The sequence below is a fragment of the Glycine max genome, chromosome 17 (assembly GCF_000004515.6).
Source record: "Glycine max cultivar Williams 82 chromosome 17, Glycine_max_v4.0, whole genome shotgun sequence".
Taxonomy (NCBI): Eukaryota; Viridiplantae; Streptophyta; class Magnoliopsida; order Fabales; family Fabaceae; genus Glycine; species Glycine max.
The window spans coordinates 11,396,760-11,415,108 of record NC_038253.2 but is presented as its reverse complement, the minus strand read 5'-3'; the positions used below and the strand labels follow the sequence as shown (position 1 = coordinate 11,415,108).

The 18,349-nt window shown below is 33.1% G+C and overlaps 3 protein-coding genes and 1 pseudogene across 5 annotated transcripts; 3 read left to right on the top strand and 1 right to left on the bottom strand.

Moving 5' to 3' along the window:
- The first annotated feature begins 1,350 nt into the window (after positions 1-1,350).
- LOC100499835 (autophagy-related protein 8f-like) lies at positions 1,351-4,715 on the top strand. 3 transcript variants are annotated; one of them, NM_001249733.2, is made up of 6 exons: positions 1,351-1,476; positions 2,008-2,049; positions 2,149-2,204; positions 3,062-3,114; positions 4,155-4,273; positions 4,401-4,715. In NM_001249733.2, exons 2-6 carry the CDS (start codon positions 2,013-2,015, stop codon positions 4,502-4,504), a joined length of 369 nt encoding a protein of 122 aa, NP_001236662.1. In that variant the 5' UTR covers positions 1,351-1,476; positions 2,008-2,012; the 3' UTR covers positions 4,505-4,715. The 3 variants fall into 3 exon arrangements, with proteins under 3 accessions (NP_001236662.1, XP_006600134.1, NP_001350104.1); XM_006600071.4 differs by lacking the exon at positions 1,351-1,476 and adding an exon at positions 1,491-1,577 and having other exon boundaries at positions 4,401-4,656; NM_001363175.1 differs by lacking the exon at positions 1,351-1,476 and adding an exon at positions 1,493-1,644.
- Positions 4,716-5,256: 541 nt separating this feature from the next.
- Positions 5,257-6,756, bottom strand: LOC100794215 (uncharacterized; annotated as a pseudogene).
- Positions 6,757-12,068: 5,312 nt separating this feature from the next.
- On the top strand, positions 12,069-14,311 carry LOC100803035 (L-lactate dehydrogenase A). Its single transcript, XM_003549861.5, has 2 exons — positions 12,069-12,982; positions 13,625-14,311. Exons 1-2 carry the CDS (start codon positions 12,374-12,376, stop codon positions 14,063-14,065), a joined length of 1,050 nt encoding a protein of 349 aa, XP_003549909.1. The 5' UTR covers positions 12,069-12,373; the 3' UTR covers positions 14,066-14,311.
- A 1,258-nt stretch (positions 14,312-15,569) lies between these two features.
- On the top strand, positions 15,570-18,181 carry LOC100306514 (NADH-ubiquinone oxidoreductase ASHI subunit family protein). Its single transcript, NM_001349710.1, has 4 exons — positions 15,570-15,797; positions 15,883-15,969; positions 16,064-16,159; positions 17,810-18,181. The coding sequence occupies exons 1-4, from the start codon at positions 15,660-15,662 to the stop codon at positions 17,864-17,866; spliced, it is 378 nt and encodes a 125-aa protein (NP_001336639.1). The 5' UTR covers positions 15,570-15,659; the 3' UTR covers positions 17,867-18,181.
- The last annotated feature ends 168 nt before the right edge of the window (positions 18,182-18,349 follow it).

The window sequence follows — 18,349 nt, the reverse complement described above, 5'->3', positions numbered from 1 at the left end:
TTCTTATATAATAAAATAAAATTTTCACTTTTCTCAATTTCTAAAAAAATATTATCAACATTGTTTTTCTTTTAGAATTGACTTAAAAACATATCTCTCCCAATCATCTCAAAACACAATATATTTATTTGATTTTCTTAGCCATCTATTCATTTTTATTTATATATTTTTAAAAAATTGTTTATTATAAATTTTAATCATATAAAATAAACATTAAAAAAATATATAAGAAAATTTTTGTATAAATATTTTATTGAAAAATATAAATTTTCCATGAATTTAATTCGTTTCAAAGTTTATTGTTAAACAAACAAATACGTATCACATAAAAAATTTAAAAATAATATAGTTATTCATTTATGAAATTAAGGCAGAACAATCTGTAGTCTGTACTATCCAATAAGATATTTTACGGCATTAATATATAATATTATAACATGAATTAAACTCTTAAAAAAAGTACAAAATGAATTAATAGGAAATCCATAAATATATGACTTAAAAATAATTATTATAAAAAATATAATATTTGATTATTAATAGTTAAATACGAATATAAAAGAAATGACCTTTTTGATACGTATACATATTAAATTTTTTATAATATTTATATTTTCGAATTAAATTAAATTTTGATAAAAATATATTTCCATTTTATGATGGCTGATGTGTGCCATGCACATGCCCATAGCTACTGATTGAATAATGCTAATTTAAATGTTGTATACAATTAATTAATAATTTAATGATAGCAGATGAGGTAGGTTGGTGCCCGTGGCCGGTGGGCATAGACATTGAGTGTTTCTGAAAATTTAATATTTTCATATTTATATATGCAATTAATTTCTCTTCTCAACAATACTTTATCAAAGAAGAATAAAGATAATATGATTTAATTGTTATTCTAGTTGCTGGTCAAAAACTTCGATAGTCATATAGCACATTTGTTAAAATATATAGTATAATTTTAAAAAATAAGCTCCTCTATTATTTGAAAGCTAATTTGAATGTTAAAATTTTAAAAAATATATATTATAATTTTTTTTGGATAAGTTTTAGTAATAAAAAAGATTTCGTTTCATTTACTTAAATACTTGTCATGAAAAAAGTACATATATAATAGAATTGATTAAACTTAAAAGTTAACTTTAGTTTCTATATAATATTAATTAATAAAAAATCATAATAGATATAATTTTTAAAATAATTATTTTAAAAATTAATAAAATTATCATATTTTCCAATTGTGATTAAATGAAAGTATTAGAATTCAATATTATTTACTGTTATAATAAGTATATCCAACCTCGTAAAAAAATATCAAAATTAAATGACGATATGAATACTTGTAGAAAGAGTAATAAAGCAAAGCAGCAATATATTTATTATTTTGTTGAAGCAAACACGGCCTTGTTGGAGTTGTTCGCAAGAAACCGGAGCGTTGATTTTCTTCTATTTCTCGATCGTCTTCACGAGGTTTAGTTTTCTGAACTATATACCATCAAATTCGTAAACCTTGAGGTTTGAGTTTCGAAAAAATTATTAATCGCCCAGCAAATTTCCTTCGCCGATAAAAAGTAAATTGTCGCAACCGTCTTGTATCTCTTTCCCTGTTTTTTAAGGAAAGATTGTCTGCAATCAGAGGTTTTTCTTTTTTCCTTGATTCCGTTGCTTGGAAGAGTTGATCGGAAATTCCATAATAAAATTTTCTTTTTAATTTTATATAACGAAGATTAATGTTCTGTTGCATACTCTTTTTGTTAAATAAGAATTTTAGGTGTAGGTCCATCTTCAATCTTCATCTTGTTTTTTTGTGATTATTGCTGGGTACTTGTTTTTTTTTTTTTTTTTTGCTGTTTCTCAATGATGCCCCCCTTTTTTTTTATTTCTAAAACTTAGTATTTTTTATTTTATTTCGAGTGATTAACGAATTATTTGTCCTTTGTTGGAAGAATGGACGATGCATCATCTTAGTTTTGATTGACTTTTGTTTTATGCTAATTCCAGGAAGAATGGCAAAGAGTTACTTCAAACAAGAGCATGATCTTGGTATATGCTGTATTTTTCTTTATATTGTTCTTGGTTGGTGAAATATAATTTTATGGAAAGCTGAATAACGTAAAAATAAATGGTTCATTTTGTCTGCAGAGAAGAGAAGAGCTGAGGCTGCTAGGATTAGAGAGAAATACCCAGACCGTATCCCGGTGAGAACTAGTTCTGACTTTTTCTCTACAACTATCTGTTAATGATGCAATCTATGTTGTTCTCTTATCTGTTTTGCCTGTTGAGGAACAATGCTTTTCAATCTATGTGACTCTTTTTCAACCCTATAAATGTGTTCCGATGTTTAAATGTTGTCTTTTGTGTTTTCTCTTTCATGTCATAATTTGGCAGCATAGATAGCTGACTAGCACTTGACCCTTGTGTCGGAATATTACTGGATGTGGGATCTAGATGCTTTATTTGCAACCTTCCATGTTAATAGTGATAAATGCAGGTCACTGGGTTGCATAATTAGTTAATTACAGATTTGATATTCATCAGGATTTAGTGTTGTGTTGTGCTGTTGTTGAGAAATTGTAGGTTCATGGTTTGACCACTTCTACCAGACTGGCCGGCCTAGTTTGGTTTTTGAAACATTTTGGAAATATACCGCATGCTAAATTATTGCAACTTGTGTTGCCAATTTTTTACCAATTTTGATTATCTCCGTGGAAATCCTTTATTGGAGGTTAAATTACCAATTACAGAGTCCATTGAATTATAGAATGAATTCAACTCATGGAAGAATGTTCAAATGATTTTTACTCATGAAACTGCATTTGTGACCTAGGCCTTTAACCAAGGTTGTATACAGTAATGCAAGTATGAAGTATCTTATGCCCTCAAGCTATTTTATTTGCATCTTAGAACTAGTTCTTCTTCATTCTATCTGTCATTTAAGGGCAATTCATGTTCACGTATGCTTCTACTTGCTGCCTGCTGTATGTGTGATACTTGAAAATGTACATCAGTGATATCTCTAGTTATTGTGCTAAATTTTCTCTCGATGTGCTTGAAGGTGATTGTGGAGAAGGCAGAAAGAAGTGATATCCCAAGTATTGACAAGAAGAAGTAAGATTTTGTCAATACTTTTCATATAATCTGGAAACGTCACATTATTTGTTTCTGCTCATGTTCATATCTTCAAAAGGAAAGGAAAATGGAATTTTTGGTATTGTATTTAAACTAGATCGTAATCAACAATAACATATTTTAAAAACAGAGGTCATTAGGCAAAGTAAGTGGAAGGCGAGAAATCATGGATTTTTTTTTCCTAATAGCAAAAAATTCTGGATCTTCAGGAATTTTTTTCTATTTGTCAATAAATTGCTGCAACCATTACAAGTAAGTTTGTAGGTGTAGAAGCTTACTCCAATAAATATGTTCCATTAGATGAACTCTTAACAAAATCCACATTGGATTGAAAGTGTGTATAATGAAAGTCATGCTTATAAAGTTTTGCATAAAATTAAAACTTTTACCCTCCATCCATTGTTTTAAAATTAACATACGGCATACCTTTCAAAGAAAAGATAATTCAAGCATTTGATTACATTCCTGTTTTTGTTTAAATTTTCTAAAATTTTATATGAAAATTTACATGCTAAGCAATTATTATTCAATAGATTGATCAAGATTACTTTTCTGCAAGTACTTATTGTGTACTAAATTGATCAAAACATTATATTGATTTTGGCTCAATAGACTATTGGCAATAGTTGAGAAATTTGTTGATATTGGTAAGTGATGAATTGTATGAATAACTATCAATTCATTATAATGTGGGTAGCTAAAGCCATAATTGCTACCTCTATTGAAGAACCTTAATTATGAATTAGATAAACAGAATTTGAACTGGATATCTATTTTTAAAAGAATTTGATGTTATATGAGTGTTGGTTCTCGTATAGCTTGGCACCTGGCCGTGATGGATTTGTATTTTGTGCTTGATGATAACGAAGTGATAGAATGGACTAGATATCATTTGCTGCAATATTTCTGTTGTCAAATGACTTTTTGTCGCATGACATTTAAATTTTCTTAGGTGTATAATTGGCAGTAGCAGCCGTATGCCCTTTGTTTTAGTTATCTAACTGAATAAATTAATGTAGGTACCTTGTCCCTGCTGATCTGACAGTTGGACAGTTTGTCTATGTTATCCGCAAAAGGATTAAATTAAGTGCAGAAAAGGCAATCTTTATCTTTGTGGACAACGTCCTTCCACCTACAGGTTAAAACTTCAGAAAATAATATTCTCCTTCAATTTTATTTGATTCGATTTTGCAATATGATTCTTTAGCCTTCTAATAGAGAGTAGCAGTAGCCTATAAGTTTTCTGTGTTTCTCAATTTTTTCAGGAGCAATTATGTCTTCCATATATGATGAGAAGAAGGATGAAGATGGGTTTCTTTATGTTACTTACAGTGGAGAGAACACTTTTGGGGATCTGACTTCCCATTAGCATTATTTTAAAGATTGGCACTATAATATAATTGCTTTCTCATTGGCCAGTCTCATAAATTTGTATCGGTACTCGATATCAAAGAACATTGCTCTCAATACAATGTACAGTTTGTATATAAACTCTAAGAAGAACCTGTTTAATGTTAAAAATGTTTCCTCCTTTTCAGCCTTGCAACTCTTCGAGTAGTTTAGTGTTTGAATTTTCGTAATCCACTTTTCCCCTTCATCTGGATTACATGGTTATTGGGAAGAGGCAAACTCGCATGGAATTGAGTCAGTAATCATTATTTGGTGGAATTTGGCATAATTTTCTACTGGATTGTGGAATTTATATTATTTCAGAGAGCAAAAAGGGCCTGAGGCAGGGAACTAGAGCTTCTAAGAAATCTTAGAATCTTATCTTGGCTTCTCAAGAAAGTCAGCACACACTGGTTGCCTTCACGGAGAGTATGATCAATTTTTACTGTCAACAAACGATCTAGGAGCTCTTTAATAGAAAGCGAAAACACATAAAAGACAACATTATTTTAATCACATTTATCATTTTACAACTGTACTCAACTTTGGTTGATCACACGTCCTCTCTCACATCCAAGTTTTTCAAGGCTTTCCTCAATTCTGAGTACTTGACCCAGTTTCAATATACTAATTTATTTTAATAACTGAATTAAGAATTGGGTTGCAGCACCAGGGGAGAGTGAGTCTGAGATAGCATGAGAAGGAGAAGCCTGTTGCCTTGAGGAGTGTTAGTGGGAAAAAACGATAGCAGATAGGTTTTATTTTAAACTTTTAATAAGTTGACAAAATCTACACAATATACTGTTGCAAACATATACTAGTCTATCCCACCCAACTCATGTAAAACATTTCTCCTTCATGGCTTCACCGAATCATACTCTTATTTAGCAGGGAAACCTCCTTAACCAACTACCTGAAAATCACTTCAATAAAATTATCAATTACAACAACTAAGGTACCCAGACAGAGGTCAATTTCTCATATATACCAACCAATTGGATAGTGTTTGATATGGAAAACAGGAGTCGAGAGGGTCTCACACTGATATTTCCACTACATTCAGTTTAGTCACTACTCATCATTCATCCACAAACACACGGAATTCTCAATGTTCAACTGGAAATTCATTCAACGCAGTTATCCATATCCTCAAAAAAGAAAAACTCAATACACATTAATTTAAAGACAATCACTCAGGAGCTGCACAAAAAAAAAAAAGAGAGTGCAAAACAAAATAGCTTAGGATGCGTTTGGTTTCTATTTTTAAAAACTGGTTTTAGTTTTCAAAATGCAACTAAATAAGGTTGCTAGCAGGCGGAGAGTGGTATAAGGCACAAAACAGAATGTGCAATTGAACAAGATGAAAACAGAAGACATGAAAAAACATCTCCTAGTTATCTTTTTTTTTTTTTTTTAACATTTGTTTTGGAAGCAGTTTTCATAATTTAAAGACTTTGGACAATGAAATTGATTGTTCATTGTTGAGTAGTATGGAAGTGTTATAGAAAACAGATGCTAAAACCAAATGGGATCTTACTGTTGAATTTCTTTTTCGCGATACTTCCATTGTTGAGCGAGTATATAAAATTCTTGACAGCCTCAGCGTTGAAGCGGGCGGTGTACTGCCAAAAAAAAAAAAAAACCGAATCCGTAAGAGCAATCCGCGAAGGAGTTAAGTTAACGAGATAGCGAGAGAGAGAGAGAGAGAGAGAGAGAGAGAGAGAACCTGAACGACAACGACATAGTATTTGGAATTCTTGCGGTCGCTGCAATCGACGACGTTGGCGGGGGCTTGCGTGTTAACGAGAACGATGCTTTTGCAGAGATGGTGGACGGAGGCGGCGGAGAATGGCGTCGCACCGGGCTTCGAGGGGCCAGTCGTAGTAATCGGAAGGGACTCTCTTGAAGGAAAAATTGGGAACGCCGTTGCTGCGCAGAATGGAGGAGAGGCGAGTCACGGTGTCGGTGGCAGTGTCTTCGACGGTGTCGTTCTGGGAAGCGGGTGATGCAAGATGCGAATGCTCCAGTTTCGATATGCGTTGCAGGAGCTGGGTTTGGACTCGCTCCAGCTCCGCAAGGGCTTCCTCCATTCTCATTTCGCGCCGGGTGTTCTGCTTCAACTATGGTCACATTGTGGAGCATCTTCTCCCATACACCCCTCTAAAATTATGTATATTTTATCAAATTTATTTTTTATTGATAAAAATCCAAGAAGATATTAAGGAGTTTCCAACCCTTAGACTTATAGTCTTTTGCTATATACATGAATAACTCAATTGATACCATTAAAATTTTAGAGACTAAAATCGTATATTTATGATATTTGAGGCAATAGTAGTGCAATTAAACCTTTTATTGTAGGTTTTATGAGCAAAGGTGGTTAGTTGCAATGAAATAAAGATATACTCTATTTGTTTTTATTATAATACCCAAGTATGAAGTGGTACATATTTTTTTTTATAAAATTCAATATATAATGTTTCATGGATTAATTATTTTAGATTAAAAATATCTCATTAAAAGAAGAGAGATAATATATTGATAAAAGATTAGAAAAGATAAGTGTATTAATGACAAGGAAAGTTTTGAAAAAATTTATAAAACTTAAGAAAAATTTATTGTTATCAACTAAATTAATCATTTTTCTTAATTATGATGAAATAGGTAATTGAGTCTATTATATAGGAGCGGAGGGAGTAGTATATATAGGTTATGTGGTTGTTGTAGTGAAAAGAGAATACATCCTACAAGCAAAGTATTCATAGTTTTGTGAATATTGTTTGTTGTAATGAAGAGATAATATGACTTATATAAACTTAGTGCTCATAATATGCTTGGGTTTCTTTAAACAACTAGGGGTTGGGTCAATTATTTAATTGAAAATATTGAGCATGTGTTTCAATCCTTTTTTTAGAAACAAGTGGGCCATTTATTTGCAAAATTATGCTCATTCACATGTGTCAATTTTGTCAAGATTTCTTCATTAATCAGGGGAAGAATATGCACAAATCGGATTCTCAGAGGTATACGTTAAGAGATAATTGAATTTGGTTAGACAATGTGTGATTAGTAAATAAGGATGAATTTTTTAGCCAAGTACACAATGTATCATCAACTATTCAATGACTCGACAAGATCTAGCCAATTGAAAGGATCTTATGATAATTGGATAAGTATTGCTCGCCATAATAAAGAGATGGTGTAGTGTATGAAAACATAGTATGATGATACATTGGGCGAGGCAAAACCCACAACTTATGATATGCATGATTTATGACAATGAATTTAGATTACTTCTTGTTTTGCATTGATATAGTTCTTTGAATGTAATGTACTACCACTATAAGAAATTGGTCATATAGCAATGAAAAGCTACACTCTTATGACATCGACACTACTAGTATTGGTCTAGCATCAATCAAATTGACATTATGAGACCTCATTTTTTTGTAAAAGAAATATTTTTTTTGTCAAGTTAGCATAAACCTATGTGACATTAAGGACTGATAATAATGTTTATATCAGTCATAGTGTTGGTTAAGTCAACATTTATGTCGTAGAATAAAAATTTGATTGATGTTTCTTTAAAAGGAAGGAACCCTTCCTCTACACAATTTGCAAACTCTAAATCCCAAATAGAACTTTCGTCAATTCCCATGACCTTTATCTTCATTTTGAACATTTAAGGTTGTGCCGACATTACCAAAGCTTAATAAAAATGTATATGGTAAAGACAATGACTCAAATATGGAGGGCCACAATTCAAACCCTCGTTGATGACTAATCCCAAATGAATAGACAAAACATGTGTCATGCACACAACACCATTTAGGTTGAGGCTTGAAAAAATGGAACTTGATTTCATTAGTTCGGGAAAACATGACCCTCACCCTTGATTAAAGCAAGTTTTCCATCAAAATCGAGGAAAGTTGGATGAGTACTTGCTAAGTCGAATTAAGTTGTCATGCCTAACCACAACATATATGATAGAAGAATCCCATAATAGCCAAAAGCCACTAAAGAAACCAAGGGTGTCAACTTTGAACCAATAGTCTAGTCTTAAATGACTTAAAATAATATCAGCTTTATTGTCATTGATAGGGGTGGGAATAGGCTAGGCCGGCCTACAGGGGCCTACGACCTAGCCTACATAAAGTCTGGTCTGGCCTGACCTATTTAATTAAAAGGCTAGGCTCAGGCTTTTTTAAAAGCCTATTAAATTAAACAGGCTAGGCTTAGGCTTATTAAAAAGCCTTATAAGCCTGATAGGCCGGCCTATATATATATATATATATATATATATATATATATATATATATATATATATATATTATTTTTTGGGTACAATTAATATTATTTTTTAAAACAACTAGCAGATTCCATTCATATAATTAAGTAAAATTTTAATTACAAGGTGTGAGTTTCTTTATATTTCTCATTATTTTTATTAGTTTTCTTATTTCTGTTAATAATTCATTTTTCTATTCCTATTAGGTTTCCTTTTTCTTTTATTAGGTTACTATATTCTAGAGCAAATAAAAATCATATCCTATCATATCCTACGTTCCTATACAAAAATCATATCTTATCATATCCTATTATGTTCCTATACAAAAATCATATCTTATCATATCCTATTACGTTCATATACAAAAATCAATCATATCCTATCATATCTTATCTTATGGTGAATATGGAGGAGCTAATGATGAAATGACGTTACTATTAATTTTATTGGTAGATATTTTATGCACTGTTCAAATAGAATGGAGATGTAGACTTTATTTTTTTGTTGTAATAATTAATATGTTGGTTTGATAGACTTGGATGAGGTTTAGATTATTTTATATCATTTGGTGATTTCTGTTTATATTATTAATATATTTTTAGGACTACCAACTAAATTAACGTTAGATTAAAAATTAAGGCAAATTATATATTAAGGCCTTGTTTAGCCTATTATAGAAGGTGTGTTATTTTTTTTTTTGGTAAAAACAACTAGGAATATTAAAGATTTAATGTGAAGAAGATTTTTAAATAGGCTTTTAAATAGGCTACCAGGCCAGGCTAGGCTTTTAAAAAGGCCAGGCCGAGCCAAAATAAAAGCCTTTGATAGGCTATAGGTCAGGCTCAAGCCTCAAAAATTAATCGTAGGCTAGGCTCAGGCCTTTTAAAGCCTGGCCTGGCCTGACCTATTCCCACCCCTAGTCATTGACTTTAGTTTCAAATAACGCCATGAGATCAATATGGTACTTAATAATCAAATCCTTAATCAGACAATACATTGTTCACCCAACCACCCTTCTAATATTCCATGCTAGAATGTTTATCATACAACCATCTAATAATAAAACTAGGAACTCTCCAAAACCCTGATTCAAGACCCCAAAGTTTCATTTCAATATTGTCTTGAGGCCTAAGAAGCTCAATCCAAGTTAGTCACCCCCTAATCTATGCACATTTTTCATCATAATAAGATCTTCTGATGTAGGGCCACTACTACCATCACCCCCTTGATTGAGTGACCCAACATCCTTTTTATGACAAGTGAATGAACCCATGTGGTCCAAAGCCATTTTTCGGTACATGTTATACTAAAAATATAAGTAGCTCTTACTAGCCAAAATGCTTTCATCTACACCGCCCTTAGGATCATACACCATTTCCATTGCCTTTTCAATACTCGAGCACCTGTTGCCTTTAACAGACTCACCATGCACACCAATGATTTACCAAAATGATACATATTTTTTAATTATAAAATCAATTATTAAGACTAATAAGTGGTTGGTCTGAGAGACATTAAAATCAATATTCGTAAACATATGGTTTGAGGTTTGAATTCTAACTAGTGTGTAATGTGAAGAGATAATCCATTTATGAGTGCCAACGTATCTTCCAAAAGAGATTAAAAGTAACTGATCGAAATAGTTCTTTATAACCTGTTTGGTATAGAGGAATTAGGGGGAGAAGGGAAGATGAAAATGATGTTTGGAAGAGGAGAAATAAGGTGAAAACAATTTAAAAAATGATGGAACACATTGTATTATTTTTCACATATTCTTATTCATTTCTCTACTCATTTATTCTATATTTCTCTTCTACCAAATACCTTTTAATTTTTATTTTATTTTTCGTCAATTTTAACTTGTTCTTTTTATTTCAGTCTATGCAGTCTATTTTCTCTACTAAAAAAGGCCTTAGGATCATATGCACCATAATTTTTTAATATTATATTATATGTACATGATAATAAATCAGAGATATTTTTAAACATTAATTGTGAACGACTAAGATTACCTAATAAATTATTTAATTTAATTTAATAGATTCCTTCTTCTTCTTTTTTGAAGGAAAGTAATTGCATTGATGTTGTCTTAAATGAATTTAATGGATTCCTATTGAATTGATATTATGTGCTGACATTTTTGTTCTAGTAAAGATTCCCATTATTGGCTTTTTACATCTTTAATGGGGATGGTTATAATTAAAGTCGTGAAATGTAAGCGCTGAGCACAAAGGATACCAACACCATTGGGCATTAACATTTTGTGGAGTTGAATATTAAACACAACGAGGGGAAAATATTGATATCAGTGAGATGAAGAATTGAAACCAAACACACTAAACTTAGTAAACTAGCGGACAAATAATGAGAGAGAAAAAAAGAGTTTGGCACTTGTTCTACACACAACACACACGCACACCAGAGGGAAGAGGGGTATTTTCTCTCTCAAAACTTTGTTTCACTAATTCACTTGAATTTCACTCTCCGATTGAATTTTGATGCAGTACATAAGTTGCTGCCATGTAGTAGGCAATGGATCTATAATTATTAGACGGTGAACTTCTCAAGTCTCAACTCTTCTAATAGGAGGTGAATTAGTGAAGATAAAAATCGGTGCATAAAACCAACTTGATTTTATTTTTTATTAATCGATAAGTATATTCACCATTCACCAATAATTATTGAATTGAACGTGTGAATGTTTCAAACTTCAAATATCAACACGAAGTACAACCTTAGGAAGTCAGAACACGGATTTCTAGTCTCAAAAGGAGTAAAAGAATCAATTCAAATAACAGAAAAAGGCATTTTTGTTTATAAAAATAGCAATGTATGTTGTTACCAATTTTTTAAATCTATGCTGGTAATTTTAATTTTGATAGTTAATATTTTGTGTGTGTCAATTTTGGTGTATATCGGTTTATTTGAAAAGCAAATCGTCCCACAAATTGGTCTAATTTTCTAAAAGAGCCAATCATCCCAACAAATTGGTCTAATTTACTGGTTAAAGAACTCAAAATAGTTTTTTTAATTAAAAATCACATTAAAAATGCATTAAACATTGAAATAGAGGTGCAACAATGATACTTTTTAATATTTTGTTTTTCATTTTTACTTCTTAATGGTAGTAGGTTATAATAGCATTTCCCTTATTAAAAAATTGATTAATGGAATTTAATCCTGATTATTAGCATTAACTGTTAATTTTTTTTAACAATAGAAAGTATTGGTTAAGGTTATTACTACGCAGCAAATAGCAACAAACAGGAAGCATCCGTGGAGCAAATAGTGTGATGATGGGACGACACTTTCCTCTTTGAAGTTTGAACTTTGAAGTTTTTGCGACAAGAAGGTGGAGCTTTTCCTCTTGTATATTTAGTCCAAAACCGTTCTTCTTTTCTTCCCTTCCATACCACAGAAGTGAATATTACTATTACTAACACTATTCTTCAGCCACACGCTCTCTATCCATCTATTATAAAATCTACCCTCATCTTACCTTCTCTTCTACATTTGCAGCAACAACACATTTAATCATCTTCGTTCTTCATAATAATAATAATGCACAAGAGCGCTTCAGGTTCCACGTTGGGCCCGGGCGGCCTGGACCTAACCCAGGCCTTCTTCAGGCCCATAACCAACGCGGCTCCTCCCTCTCCGACCAAGCGCCACAACAAGATCTCCGTGATCGGCGCCGGCAACGTGGGAATGGCCATAGCGCAGACCATCCTCACTCAGGACCTCACCGACGAGCTCGTCCTCGTCGACACCAACACCGACAAGCTCCGCGGCGAGATGCTTGACCTCCAGCACGCCGCCGCCTTCCTCCCCCGCACCAAGATCAACTCCTCCGCCGATTCCTCCGTCACCGCCGGCTCCGACCTCTGCATCGTCACCGCCGGCGCCCGCCAGATAGTCGGCGAGTCACGCCTCAACCTCCTCCAGAGGAACCTCTCCCTCTTCCGCGCCATCATTCCGCCTCTCGTCCGTTACTCCCCCGACACCATTCTCCTCATCGTTTCCAACCCCGTCGACATTCTCACCTACGTCGCTTGGAAACTCTCTGGTTTCCCCTCCAACCGCGTCATCGGCTCCGGCACCAACTTGGACTCTTCCCGCTTTCGTTTCCTCATCGCCGATCATCTCGACCTCAACGCTCAGGACGTACAGGTCAATCAACGTCACTCCCCTTTCTTTTTTCTTTTTTCTTTTTTTTTTAAAATTGTAAAATAAGGAGTAATATATTAAATCAGTATGCATGAATGATATTTAATACACATTATTTTAGCATAATGAGTTGTATATTTTTAACATTATTATTATCTCACTTGTTAATTATGAAATTCTTAATTCAAATTAGGAACCAGGGATTCTAGCTTAATTAGTTTAGAAATGTGCATGAATGAAATGTTATAAATTTCTGTACTTTCAAATTAGGGATTAATATATATATTCATATTATGAAATTAGGATAGAGAATTACGATCTGAATTGATTAATTGGTACGAGGGTATGAGTTGTTCTTAATTTATCAGTTTCAATTTAATTGTTGGTCCATCATTATGGTTTGAACAGAATTTTCTCCTTCAAAATATGTATATGTTTGACAAACCGTTCAAATTGTTCGAAACGGCGTTTCCCAACAGATCAAGAGCCTATCTTGTGCGTACAATGGACGTGAACTCAAGCATCCCTATAAAATTCAAATTATGAATTTACTAATTGAAATCATGAAATTATGAATGTAGGATATGGTTTAATTTTGTGCATACTATGTAAAGCTTATAGAATGAGAGAAAGTTGTGAATGCAGGCATATATAGTAGGGGAGCATGGGGATAGTTCGGTGGCGTTGTGGTCTAGCATTAGCATAGGGGGTGTTCCGGTTCTGAGCTTTTTGGAGAGCCAACACATTGGGTATGAGAAAGAGACGTTGGAGAACATACACAAGTCAGTGATAGATGGTGCCTATGAAGTGATCAGGCTGAAAGGGTACACTTCATGGGCCATTGGGTACTCTGTGGCTAACTTGGCACGGTCCTTCATCAGGGACCAGAGGAAGATCCACCCTGTGTCTGTTCTGGCTAAGGGCTTTTACGGGATCGATGGAGAAGTGTTCCTGAGTTTGCCTGCACTTGTTGGTAGAGGAGGGGTTCTGAGTGTGACCAATGTGCACTTGAATGAAGAGGAGACACAGAGGCTTAAGGACTCTGCCAAGACCATCCACGAGGTGCAGACTCAATTGGGTATTTGAATTTTCTGTGATGGTCACGTGGATATCCGGTTACTGCTTTTTTGTCCTTAAGTTTTCTTTTGTTCTTCTCCCCATGATGATATGGTTTGACCTAAATTATTAGTACTTGCTGCTGTTAGTGTTAGTCCCTGCCCCCTTCTGGCAGTGCAAGTGTTTTTGTGCGTCAAGTGCTGGCCCGTGTCTTGTGTGATGTGTTTTGCTTCCTCTATGATTTTAATTGGCCAAGTAAAAATTCATTTTTATATACTTGCCAGGTTTTGTGCCTCAATTCAGTCTTTTGGTACTGCACTAACACATCGGATAGGTGCACGCAATTTAGCCTTTAATTTTATTTTTTTTACATATATCTCAAATATTTAATATTATTTTATTATACTTTCTTTATTTATCACAATTATATAACATTTTAAAAACTAAGTAGAGATAAAGATATAATTGAATAATAATAATAATTTACCTTTAATTAAATTATGAATCAGTTTGTTTAAATTTATTTGTTAAAATAAATATTTATTTTAATAAAATAAATTTTTTATTTTTATTTTTTAGTTTGTTTATTTAAGCTGTTTTTGCTTTAAAAAAATTCAGTTTATTTTAAGAAACAAATCATATTTGTTTCTAAAAAAAATGCTTATTTTAATTTTTTTTAAGTTTAAACAAATTCATCTTATTTTTTGATAGTACCTTAAACAAATATGTAACAAATATATTAGATTTAAGATTCAATTGAACAAAAATAAAAGAAATAAAACAAATGTAACATTGAAAATTTAACTAAAATTTTGATGTTTTTTTATAAAAAAATTTGAAGACTGAAATTGTAGGGAGAAAAAAAAAACCAGAATCGTAAATTAATATAAAAAAGAGGTTTAAAAATTGTAATTTAACCAAATTGTTTCATGTGACCTTAGTTAAATACTTAGCACAAATAAAATAAGAAGCATAAAGTTAAATTTGTACAATGCAAGAGATATACAAAATGCTATAATGTGAATAATAATCATCTGTCTATATTTTTCGATATTGATTTTGAGAAAACAATAAAAAATAAAAATTTTCATTGATAATTTTTGTCTTCAATTTATACAGTTTCAATCAACTTCATCAGTCCACAATACCTGATTTTAATTTGGAATGTTTTTTTTTTTTTATGATTAGGAGAATTAGAATGCATGTGCATAAGACAATAGGTCGACAAATATTATACAATAACAAAATATGGAATTTTCGGACACAACCGTTCATTGTATTTTTTCCGCAGTAAAATTGAGTTCATTATATTTTTCCTCCTTAGAAATATTTATTTTTAAAAATATTTTTTGAGGAGAAAAACAATGTATATTTTCATGTGACTGTGGATATAGGCATGGGTTGAAAGCATAAGCCCCCTTTAAAAAAAGAAGAAGATCCAGTCCAATTGACAATTGATACATAAAAAAATAAAGCCCAATTGAGAAAAACTGAAGGACAAAACAATAAAAATAATAATCCCCAAAACGAAGTCGTATCATCAGTGAGTGACAGTAACATTGGGTTGTGATTTGTGAGGGAAGAAGGGGTAGAAAGAATCAGGAGAAGGAAATAATCATCAACCATGGCAGGGAGATTGACGAACGCAGCATCGAGGATCTTAGGCGGAAACGGCGTCGTTTACCGATCCGTTGCTTCCTCTCTTCGCCTCCGCTCCGGCATGGGCCTCCCCGTCGGCAAACACTATGTTCCCGACAAACCCGTATGTTTCTCTTAACTTATCACATTCAATTTTTATTTTATAAAACCCTAAAAATCAATGTCTCTTTTGAATTTGGGGGTTTCAGCTTCCCATGAATGAGGAACTCCTGTGGGACAACGGCACTGCATTTCCCGAACCGTGTATAGATCGTATTGCTGACACTGTCGGAAAGGTAACTTTTTTTTTTACGTATGGAAAATTTAGGATAATATTAATGCGTGAAATCAATTGTTCTTACTTTTTATTTTGTTTTATTTTGAAACCAGTATGAAGCATTGGCCTGGCTGTGTGGGGGATTGAGTTTTTTCGCGTCGCTGGGATTGTTGGCTGTGTGGAATGACAAAGCCTCCAAGACACCGTTTGTGAGTCTTCTACTTTAACAATTTTCTCCTGCACAATTCCTGTGTATTTATGCTTGGTGTAGACTTTGATTGGGTTTTATTTAGCTATTTATAATGCCTTTAGGATGTTTGCTGATTCCAATTCTATGATAATAGTTGTTCATCATATATTTTATGGAAAATTGGCCGTGGTATTAAGTTCGATTGTATCGGATGTCATCATTCTCATTCCCTGCTTATTAGGTGATTTGAGTTGTTGTGTTCTTATACTTTAGATCCTTTGAGCCTACTGCTAATACTTATAATCTCAGACAGCACAGTGCACGCTATGGTGGGATGCTTGCTGTATTTGAATGTAGTAGACACAAGACAAATAATTTATACTATAGTAACTTTACATATTCAAATGCTCACAAATAAAGAATTGTCTAACGTTAAAGACATTCATAATAATAAAATGTCTCATCCTAACTAGACTGTCACCATAAAAATGGAATATGATGGAGTTAATTAAAATAAACAGAACAGAGAGAAGGGACCAAAATCTAATCTCTTGATAAGACTCAGATTCATTATGGGCCTATCACAGGCAGCAGCCTTACCTTGATGCTATAGTGAACCAAAATCCTTTTGTCACTTCCACTTCCAAATAACAATGTAATCACCAAGGGACCTACAAACATGGGAGAAATGCAGTACTTAGAAGCAGAAGGAACCCAGAAGTTGGGGGAATTGCCGCACCCGGTCCTCCCAGGACTTGAGTTGCAGCTTTAATGTCTTGACATTCATTTGGCAGTTATAAAACCGAAGTCCAGACTTCCGGTTGAGCTCATTGCAATTTGTATCAGCCCAGGGCTAAGATTTTCTTTTTCCTGGGTTTAATTTCAATTGCTCTGGTATGGATGAAGGACTAGTTTTTTGTGGGTTTTCTCTGGATTTGGGCTGGGTTATTGCCAGATTTGGTGCATCGGATGTCATGATTGTGCTGACCACTGAGTTCATATTTGAGCATGCAAACCATCCATATTTGCAGATTGAATTCTGAGATTCAAGCTTGCATAACACACAGAATCACATGTCTGTATTTTGACAATCATAATGACATCATATATCATAATTTGAACCTAGCAGCTGACTGAAGATGTTATTAGATGTTTTAAAATTAAAGAAAGCCTTTATTAACCTGTGTTGCTTTCAGATGACAGGATATTATTTTGTTGTATGTTTTAAGATTGAAGAAAGCCTTTACTGTTACTTGTGTGCTTTCAGATGATAGGATATTGTTCCCTATTCCCCATTCCCCATGCGTTCTCATTATATCCAATATTTTTGTCATGTATGATTCTATTGAAATAGTCTGGATTTTCACCTAGTTCATCATGGCTATTCTTAATTTTGTCTGAAGCTAAATTTGAACTTAATTTTCTGTTTGGTTGAAAGAAAAGTGCAGTTTGTTTGCTAGAGTTGGGCATGGTCATGGTCTATGGACTAATGGAGGTTTCTGTCCTTTTTGTGTCATTGTTATAGTCCATGTATCCTGATTGCACTCTTGCTTGTATTAATGGCCACCTTCTTTTTGATATTTTCGTCTTTTGAAGCTTCTTATACAGTGCTATTTTGCAGCTGTCCAGTACTTATGTTGATTGAGTTTTGTTATTTTCTTTGTATCAGGCACCCAAAGTATATCCATATGACAATCTGCGAGTGGAGCTTGGTGGTGAACCATAGGTAGATCCAAGGCAACGATCGGATGAGAAGTTCTTGTTTGATGTATTGTTCTTCTACGTTTATTTGTGCTTTTGTGTAGTTCAAAATAAGGGATCATGGAGGACTTGCTGAAACCATCTAAAGGAATAGAAGAGCCGAATCTGGTTGTTCTTTTGATCATGCTAATGCTTATGGTGACTATTGTGAGGAGTGAGTAAGTATTATGCCCAGCATGTGTTTGGATATGCATTTACCGAATTGATTTTGGATCAATGAGTTTATAAAATTGGTGTTAATATACTCAATCACTGATTTTGGCAGTGACAGTTAAAAATAGATGCAATTGTCATTCAGGTCTCACCCGACAAAACAAATTAAAGTTAACAAATAAACTTAATTTTTGACTTTCAACTTCCTCTACCTGTCACATCAACGAACCCTAAAAGGTTTTAAAAGTAAGCATTTACAATTCACAAGAGTCCTATTTTAAAGATAAATAGAGTT

Excerpts from the sequence above, each read along its gene's own strand:
- LOC100499835 (NM_001249733.2), top strand. The coding sequence starts at position 2,013 with ATGGCAAAGAGTTACTTCAAACAAGAGCATGATCTTG. Across the intron at positions 2,050-2,148 it reads CAAACAAGAGCATGATCTTG|AGAAGAGAAGAGCTGAGGCT; the intron begins GTATATGCTGTA and ends TTTTGTCTGCAG. Across the intron at positions 2,205-3,061 it reads AATACCCAGACCGTATCCCG|GTGATTGTGGAGAAGGCAGA; the intron begins GTGAGAACTAGT and ends ATGTGCTTGAAG.
- LOC100803035 (XM_003549861.5), top strand. The coding sequence starts at position 12,374 with ATGCACAAGAGCGCTTCAGGTTCCACGTTGGGCCCGGGCGGCCTGGAC. Across the intron at positions 12,983-13,624 it reads TCAACGCTCAGGACGTACAG|GCATATATAGTAGGGGAGCA; the intron begins GTCAATCAACGT and ends TTGTGAATGCAG.
- LOC100306514 (NM_001349710.1), top strand. The coding sequence starts at position 15,660 with ATGGCAGGGAGATTGACGAACGCAGCATCGAGGATCTTAGGCGGAAAC. Across the intron at positions 15,798-15,882 it reads ACTATGTTCCCGACAAACCC|CTTCCCATGAATGAGGAACT; the intron begins GTATGTTTCTCT and ends TGGGGGTTTCAG. Across the intron at positions 15,970-16,063 it reads TTGCTGACACTGTCGGAAAG|TATGAAGCATTGGCCTGGCT; the intron begins GTAACTTTTTTT and ends TTTTGAAACCAG.